Source organism: Cariama cristata, unplaced genomic scaffold (genome assembly GCF_000690535.1).
Source record: "Cariama cristata isolate BGI_N322 unplaced genomic scaffold, ASM69053v1 scaffold2432, whole genome shotgun sequence".
In the NCBI taxonomy this organism is placed as follows: Eukaryota; Metazoa; Chordata; class Aves; order Cariamiformes; family Cariamidae; genus Cariama; species Cariama cristata.
The window spans coordinates 29,218-38,168 of NW_009604220.1; the positions used below are offsets into that span (position 1 = coordinate 29,218).

Consider the following 8,951-nt stretch of genomic DNA (forward strand, 5'->3'; position numbering starts at 1 on the left):
CCCCCCCCGATTCCTAATGTATTCTTTGCTTCAAAGAAGAACAGAACCTGGAGGCACTCCAGGACTATCATACTTGTCTCAATAATGAGTGGAGGGCTCCAGGGCCTTTCCTTGTCCATATGATCTAATATCCTGGGAAATGTTTGCATCAGTATTCACAGGCTTTGGAATGGAGTACATTAATCCTTAAATTTAACCCCTCAGGATGCTATTAGACCATCTAATCTGTCTTCGTATATATCCCATTCTTTGCAGCTCACTGATACTTGATTTTGAACTTACTGAAGTCAGATGTGAGGATGCAGAACTACAATCTAAAGAATTACTTCATAAACAAATCTTGCTAAATTTGACTATTTTATTGTAAAGTAACTGCTTTCGGGTATATCAATTCTGTGTCAGAAAACTGTATCCAAGGGACCATGCTAAAGCCATTTCCTTTCCAATTTCTCTAAAAATGAAGCACTTTTCCGTTCTTTTACCAGACAAAGAGCACAATTTTCTGAAGTACGATGACAGCTTCATCACTGATCTGAACACCCCCTATGACTACGAATCAGTGATGCACTATGAACCATTTTCATTTAACAAAAATGAAAGCATTCCCACAATCACAGCAAAGATACCAGAATTTAATGACATAATTGGACAACGTCTAGACTTCAGTGCTATTGACCTGGAAAGACTGAATCGCATGTATAACTGCAGTAAGTCATAATTTAACCATGGCAAACTGTTTCTTTGTTTATACTTGAGCCTGGCTGGTTCACCTCCCTTTTGTCTCTAAAATCACAAAAACTCTTCTCAGGTGCTCTTTAGGAGGTATGGGAGAGGACCTGTGGTGTAGAAACCCAAACTGCTTATTCCCTCCTCATCCCTCTCTTTGGCTCTGCTAACTGTCATTTCTTTTGTAAAAGTTCAATTAGTCAATGAAAGTCAATCCATTCACATCTTTTCTTCCATGTTGCTCCTAGGGGTTCAGACATGTAGTTGTTTTGCTGGTGTGTGGGCAGCTCCATTGTGCTTTTGTGAGGTGAATGCAACTGTACTTTGTCCTCTTTTACTGACACTTGGTCTTTATGAGATTATTTTGCACCTGAGACTGGCTAAATCTAGAGTCCAACTCTATCTGGTTGGTTGCTACGCTGGTTGAAGATGTTATCACCACATGTGATTGTTAGTGAGAAGTTATTGTCCCCAGTGATATGTTAACAGAAGCATGAACTTGCAGGCAAACTGGCCTAGGGTAAGTGGGTGGGCTTTGCTTGAAATGGAAGAGCTGTGCTCATACTCATCAAGCAGACAAGTGGGACATGAAGAATAACAACCTCCAGCCGGAGAGTGGTTAAATACAACACCACCACTGTTCACAAAGTGACTTGTCTCTCCAAGCCTTACAAGCAGGCACAAAGACAGCCACCATCAGCCACCGTGTTTCAGCTGCCGCATGGGAGTTTGTTAACCTTCTGCAAAGCGGTCAAATGTTGTTATCTTTATGCAGGGAATCCCTCCAGGAATCAAATATTTCCTCTTTTGAGTCTTTGGGCTCACATCTGCTATGGATTGTGTTCTCTACATGATGTCTATACTAGTGTAAACAAAAAAACCCCAAAATTAGAGCAGAAATTTTAATGAGATACTACTTTGGAGGTAACTATGTGTGCATTTTTTTTCAGCTTCAACTCACACTTTTTTGGACCAGTGTTCTTTCGAGCTTGAAAATATCTGCGGCATGATTCAGGGTACCAGAGATGATCTAGACTGGGTCCATCAACAGAGCGCAGCTATAGGGCAAGAAGACCACACAGTTTCTGGGCGCTGTAGAGGTAAAACAAAAAACAAACTAACAGAACACTTTCCTGAGAAAAAGGGGTTAGCTGGAGTAATGGTTGCTTGTGCACGTCTGTAGTGGTCTGTGTGCTTTAAATACAGCATTTTTAGTGACTTCTAAAGAAGTTCTAAACTTCTAAAGAACTTCTAAAGAAGGCATTGGAATGGACTCCCCAGGGAGGTGGTGGAGTCACTATCCCTGTAGGTGTTCAAAAAACGTTTAGATGTGGCACTTCAAGACATGGTCTAGTGGGCATGGTGGCATCAGGTATACGGTTGGACTTGATGATCTTTGAGGTCTCTTCCAACCATAATGATTCTATGATTCTCTGAACCTGTCATTGTAGTCTACCCTTGAGAAAACCCAGCACTGGCTACTCTGAAAACACAGGATTAAATAACTGTATTTAAGACACTACCCAGCAAACATCCAAGTTGTAATGCTTCTAGTTAAGCAAAAAGCTCTTTTTCTTTTCACCTGTCTTGGCCCTGTCAGTGTGAGTTTATGGTTGCACTTGTGCTCTCATTAAGCTTTTTCAACATAGTGGAATGTTCTCCACACCAGCAAGATAAAAGGGGACAAAGAACAATCTTAACTAGAGGTCTTTTAAATATAACCCATAAAAGGATTTACTGCAACTTCCAAGGTCTGAGTAAGAGTTATGTTACCCCATGATAAGAATGAAACAGCACTCATAGCCACTCAATACTAGCCCACAACAGAGGAAGCTTTCACACAAGAGCTAAAAGAATTTCACTTGTTAATTTAATCATAGACTATAATGAATAACTAAAAAGCAATACAATACAGATAAGAGCTGACAAATTCATTGGATACCAAGATAAGATACCTTTGCAAATGTTGAATCCCTTATAAATATAAAGATAAAAGTAGACACTTCAAATCCAAAGCAAATAACACTTCAGAAAATGTTAGTGGGAAATTCAACTAGAGGGGCAGGAATTCTTAAATAATTTCCCCAAACTGAGATGCTGAGTTTTGAAATGTCTTTGAGCAAGCTATGAAAAAGAGCTTTTTCATGTTCAAGGTCAGGCAAGTGCTAGTTTTATGTCCAACCCTTTTTTATTCTCTTTATCACTGATAAGAAATTATCTTACTCTTTACAAGGTAATATAGCATATGATCTCTAAGATCTCACCTTTATATTATCTTCAGTATAAATCAAGCAAAAAATACGTCTACTAGTTACTTGCAGTCAGCACTGATTCCTCTGTCTCGGATCTCTGACATTCCTGAGGCATCCAACTTCCAATTAGACCAACTAATGCAAAAATGACATAAGCTACCAGCAAGGAGTTCCATATATATGCTATAAACTACTAGTCCTGTTCTTATCCTGGTCTGTCTTGGATGGTTATCACGTACCATTTCCTCTACTATTCATGTTAAGAACTAAACTTATGCCTACTAAAAGAGTGGGGTTGAAATGATAAACTTACACTATGCAGCTAGCAGGAAATGTGGAAAGAGACAGTGCCACTCTACACTTTCTTTGCAGAAGCTGGCTATTTCATGTACTTCAGCACCAGCTCTGGCAAGGCAGATGAGGTGGCAGTCCTAGAGTCTCGAATCCTTTATCCAAAGAGAACTCAGCAGTGCCTCCAGTTCTTCTATAAGATCGCAGGAAGCCTTTCTGACAAGCTAATCATCTGGCTTAAAGAGGATGATGGCACTGGAAATGTTCGCAAGATGAGGAAAATTCAAACCTTCCAAGGTAAGTCTGAAAATACGAGGAATACATAGAATATTGGGGGGGTGGGGGGGATTGTCTTACTTAGTCTATTAATGCCATGTATTGGCTCAGAAATCAAAATATTTTCCCAAAATTACCAGAATATCTTGCAATTCGGCAAAGGATGTTGGTATTACGTGAGGGCATTTAGCAGTGAAACCGTGGGTTCTAATAATGTAATTTAGGTGCTGCAGAGCAGAAGTCACAAAGTTCCTAATAATGTTATGTTACACCTAGTGATTGAGAGGGACCCCAAACTCTGCTGGAGATCAGTTGACTAAATCTCCTCTGGCTGTTATATGATCTAACAGTGAGCTGTTCAGATGTAAATACCTGTGCTCATCTACGGTCATTAAGAATTCCGGCCTGATTTTTACATGGTTGGAAATACAAAAATATATGTAGTTTTGGAAATGTGAACTGTGTTCCCACTTTGGGGGATTTTGCTAAATAGGACAAATTCAGCCACTGTGGCACTCTGCGTTTATGTTGTCAAAGCCCAAGACCTGTGATAACCTGCTTGCATCAAGTTGCAGCAGTTTGCAGGGAAGGATAAGTCCCTGGAAAAGTGGCAGCAACAGATAATTCTAACACATCGGGTCATCGACTCCCATCCACTTGTTATGTCTTGGCCCTTAGCCTGTTGGCCTTTATACTAGAGACTGCATTCACTAATGTGTGAAGAGTTCCTAATACAATGTGCCCAAAGCATTTAGATGGTAAGGCAATGTGAGTATACCATAATCACAATACCAACTTAAGCTCTCTAGCCTTCAGGACTCTGTGAGAGGCCTAGCTGTCTAAAAATGCATCTGGAATGGATGGCTAGGAATCAGCTGCTTCATAGTATCACTAATCATGTTGATGACCATGTTTTGCTTTCCTTTTACCAAAGCGGATAATGACTTTAACTGGAAAATTGCCCACGTAACCCTCAACGCTCAGAAGAAGTTCCGTTACCTCTTCCAAGGACTAAAGGGCAACCCCACCTCTTCATCTGGTGGGATTGCTATCGATGATGTCACACTGACAGAGACCCCCTGTCCCACAGCTGTGTGGGTCATTCGGAATTTCAGCCAAATCCTCCAAAACACATCAAGTGGTGTTATTCAAAGCCCTCGTTTCTACAGCCCTGAGGGTTACGGTTTCGGCATAAGTTTACAACCCCACTCCAGAATCAGTGGCTACAGTCGCATTGCCTTTCACTTGTGCAGCGGAGAGAACGATGGTGTTCTGGAGTGGCCAGCTCTGAACCGCCAAGCTATACTGACAGTGCTGGACCAGGACCCTGACGTCTTGAAAAGGATGTCCTCAAGCAAAAGCTTCACCACAAGCAAAGACCACATTAACTCAGGTAAGTCGTGCCTGCCTGGAGGAATAATGAAAATGAAAGCCAAGGAATCTGAGTCAGAAGACTGAGTGGAGGACTCAGAGTTGGGCAACTTTGGCTGCATTTCCCAATTTGGGACACTTTCCTGTGTATGACTCAGAATTCCTGTCTGTGAAAGATCATCTAATGTGAAAAGTGATGCATAGAAGGTTGGAGTTATTATGAACAATCCCTGGGATATCTGAGTTTGACTTTAAATACAGAGTTCTCCTAAGAGCTGGCAATTCCCATTCTACCTGGGGTTTGCCCTTTATGTTAGGTGACATATCACCACAGGATGGTGCAATGCCAGCAGTGTGCTGTATTCCATTACTAAATCAACAACAATTTAAGTTAAAACTGCATTTTTGAGGCTTGGTTAACTTGAACATACATGATCTGAATGCACAGCGTTTACATTGTAGCTGTATTTAAGAAAAAAAACACCTGAAAACACCTATGAGATCAGTCTGCAGCATTTGAAGCCTGTATTGCTTGGCTGGGCGTAGACTGCAGATTATGAATTCTTTCCCACAGGGACTACCTTTTAACTCCGGGTTTATATAGTATGTAGCACTATAGTTCCACATCCAGCCCTAGGATTTCCCATGGATGTGTTAATTCAAAGAAATATTTTGTCAGTCCTCTGTGATTTATTTGGACATTTCAGCTCTGACCTTGATTTTACAGCATAAATCCCATTTAACACTGTAATGCAGAAAAGAGTCATGTCATACTTTCAGCTGCAGAACTTTGTGGTTCTTATTTGTCACTCATATTCTCTTTGCAGATAATAATGGAACCTTAATATGGGAGAAACCATCAATTGTTGGACAATTTGATGCCTCATGCAATTGCTATAGAAGTGTATCCTGGGGGTGGACTAACTTCATATCCCACAGTCAGATGAGACGGAGAAGCTTCCTGAAAAATGATGACCTGATTATTTTTGCAGAATTTAATGGTAAAGACCCTCTTCCTGATTCTCCTTACAGAAACAAATAGGTGATCCTTTCTGTCTCTTTTCATACACTCAAGTTACTATTGCCACCTGTCTCCGAGTCATCTTCTCTTCTAATGGGGATCAACTTTTAAAAGTATTTCTGTGTCTTAGTTTCAGGTGGGTAATGTTGACTAAAGTGGCTGTCAATTCAGAGGAATCTAAATGCCAATGAGTTACTGAAGGTTAACTTCTTAGACACCTTTAGGGACTCTAACCAGTAGCTATGTCCATTTCTAAGCATTGAACATACTAAAAGGCCATCCCTGTTGTTTATTTTCAAACAGAACAGCCACATCTGGCATAATTTTTTCAAAGCACAGAATACCAGTGATTACCTAACTGGATAACATAATTTCAGTATGATTTTCTATCTTGTGCTTTAAATATGCAGAACTTGCTGTGTTACAGCAAAATCTCTGTAAAGGGCAAATGGACAAGGAGTACCCTCTGGTCCACAAAGCATCCTGTGAGCCCCTGGTGTGAAGAATACTACATACAGCATCACTCACTGTTATCTGATGTCTTTCTCCTGTCTTTCCTTTTTTAAAAGATCTAAGTCACCTCAATAACACTGAAGTTCCTGTTGAACCTGAACAACCTGCCTTCATGGAAGGCCTCATTCTGGAAAGGCAGAAGAGAGCAGTCCAGGATATGGAGCCCATTCAAGACCGGCTGCCTTATCTGCAAGACCCGTGTGACCCAAACCCTTGCCAGAATGACGGGGTCTGTGTGAATGTGAAAGGAAGAGCAAGCTGCAGGTACCACAGACCTCTTGCCTTGACTTTCTTCTGAACTAAATGATGCAGCTAATAAGTATTCAGAAATACAGACCTCAGAGGTCTAAGCCACTAGGTTTTCATGGAATAATAGGAACAAAACACTTCACTGCAGAGACTGGTTTCTAATAGCGGCCATAAGGGGAGGCAAAGAAACCCCATTCTGTGGTGCTTCCAAGGTTAAATAGCCTCCAAACAATGTGGGGATGTTGTAAGGTGAACCCCTCTAATGGGAATTGCCCATCCACAGTAGTCAGTGTGAGGACCTTGAGGTGGGCCTATAGAGCAGGACAAAACTCCTGATCTATGTGAATCCGTACTTTATTTTCTCAGGTGCCCATCAGGACAAGCATTCTTCTTTACGGGTGAGAGGTGTCAGTCAATGCAGGTCCATGGGAACATCCTGGGAATGACCGTTGGTGGAATTGCTGGAACCATTGTCATAACCATCGTCCTCGTTTCCATGATGGCTAGAAGATAAAGAACTGCAGGGGGATAAATCTCAGCCTGGTATTTTTCTACAGTTCATAAGACATCAGTTTTCAGTGAAAAATGGTGAATACAACTTGTAGAAGACCAGTCAGCATATGGATGAAATACTCTATCAATAGCTTGGCAGCAATCTGTTTACTCTGTAGGACTTGGCAGTTAAAGAACATTATGTAAAACTGCTGTCTAATGAAAGTTCATACACTGCCTTTCTTGTGTATTCTTTGAATGTTTTTTTTTCTTCATCCAATAGCAAGTGGTAGTGCTGGGAGTCCATGCATTTACTCTCAACCACAGTTCAAACTAGATTAAATAACTGGTAGAACCTCTCAAAGCACTGGAAAAAAAATCACGCAGAAGCACATATATTAAATTCTAGAAAAGTTCCTACATAAATTACTCAAGAAATCTAAATGGTACAAATCCATCATTACATAAATCAGTACATCAGTACTCATTTTCCATGGAGGTATGCTGGTTTACAAAAGCTGATTAGCTATTACATAGGATTCATAGTAAACTAGTATTACATATTTTTGGCCAATTCTCCAGCAGGGAAATAATTTCACGTTAAAGCTAGTTGTATTTCTAGAAGGCCTTATCACACAAGGTTTTCAAATATTCAAGTGTAAATCTATTCTCTGGGCATAATCCAAGGTTTTTTTAAACATCTATAAAAGTCCCATAATTTCAGCAGGCTCTGGGTGAAACTGGAGTAGAATATCAGTTACCATAGGATAGGATCTGTAGTGGTTACCATTAAATTCATATCTCTTTGGAAATCATCATCTTACAAGTCAAGGAGAGGGGTGGCAGTGTATGAAGATGAAGACCAGGTCTGTGGTACCAGCATGTGGTGGAAAAGCTGTTAACACCCTAGAACTTACTGCAGATGTCAGGAAGCAACCAATCTAGTATGTACCAAGATCTTTGCTTTCAAGGGCTCCAACAGTTTCCACACTTCAAACTTTGTTCCCAGGTTTCCTATAAACGCAGTTTCTTCTTGTCTGCATATCAGAACAGAAGGAGTTCAGAATGCAAATGGTAAATAATTGCAGAGAGTGAAGCTACCCTTGTATTTATCAGATACCTGTCACAAGGGATGGCAGCCAAGGGAAAATGCACTCTCATGGTTGTAGGTTGTAGGCTCCACACAGGAGCTGGTTTCCACTTGTTTTTACACTTGGTTTCATCCTGGAGCTCACATCAGTCCTGTGAGTAGGGACAAACCATCCATTTAATTAAGGCATTATCAGCAAGTTAATACTCTGTCGCTCTTATTCTCTGCATTTGGAATAAAACCAAAACACTGACATCAGTTTTTCCTGCAACCTGTCTGACTATCTGGCTGGACCTCACCACAGATGAAAGATAGTTACAGATCCAATTACCTTCTGCCAGCTGGATTAGGGGACTCCTCCTTGGGTCAAGGGAGTCTCCCACCCAAGTTGACAAGCTCGTAAATTATGCAGGGTTGTGGAATGAAAGACAAGAGATCCATAAAGATGAATAACATTACGGGGTGCAGCTTGCTAGTTAATCTGTGAAACAAAGAAACCAAAGACAGAGAGGATCTAGGCAAGTCCTAGTTAAGTGCTATCCTGTATATAATTTTAGTGTCCCTAGAGTAAAGAGACACCAAGAATAAGACTGCAAGTTGTCACCACTCACTCCAAAAACACGCGTACATTCTGACACTGTTCAGTTTACTTGTACAGACAGAGCCCAAG

General features: G+C 40.8%; 1 protein-coding gene across 1 annotated transcript in view; it reads left to right on the top strand.

Annotated features, from left to right (window-relative positions):
* Positions 1–7,244, top strand: part of MEP1A (meprin A, alpha (PABA peptide hydrolase)) — a 13,270-nt gene extending 6,026 nt beyond the window's left edge. The window contains exons 8-14 of the mRNA XM_009695481.1: positions 486–707; positions 1,677–1,826; positions 3,351–3,566; positions 4,480–4,938; positions 5,744–5,917; positions 6,507–6,714; positions 7,066–7,244. Of these exons, the coding sequence (XP_009693783.1) occupies positions 486–707; positions 1,677–1,826; positions 3,351–3,566; positions 4,480–4,938; positions 5,744–5,917; positions 6,507–6,714; positions 7,066–7,213 (1,577 nt within the window). The 3' untranslated portion in view covers positions 7,214–7,244. The remainder of the gene's footprint in view (positions 1–485; positions 708–1,676; positions 1,827–3,350; positions 3,567–4,479; positions 4,939–5,743; positions 5,918–6,506; positions 6,715–7,065) is intronic.
* Positions 7,245–8,951: the final 1,707 nt, after the last annotated feature.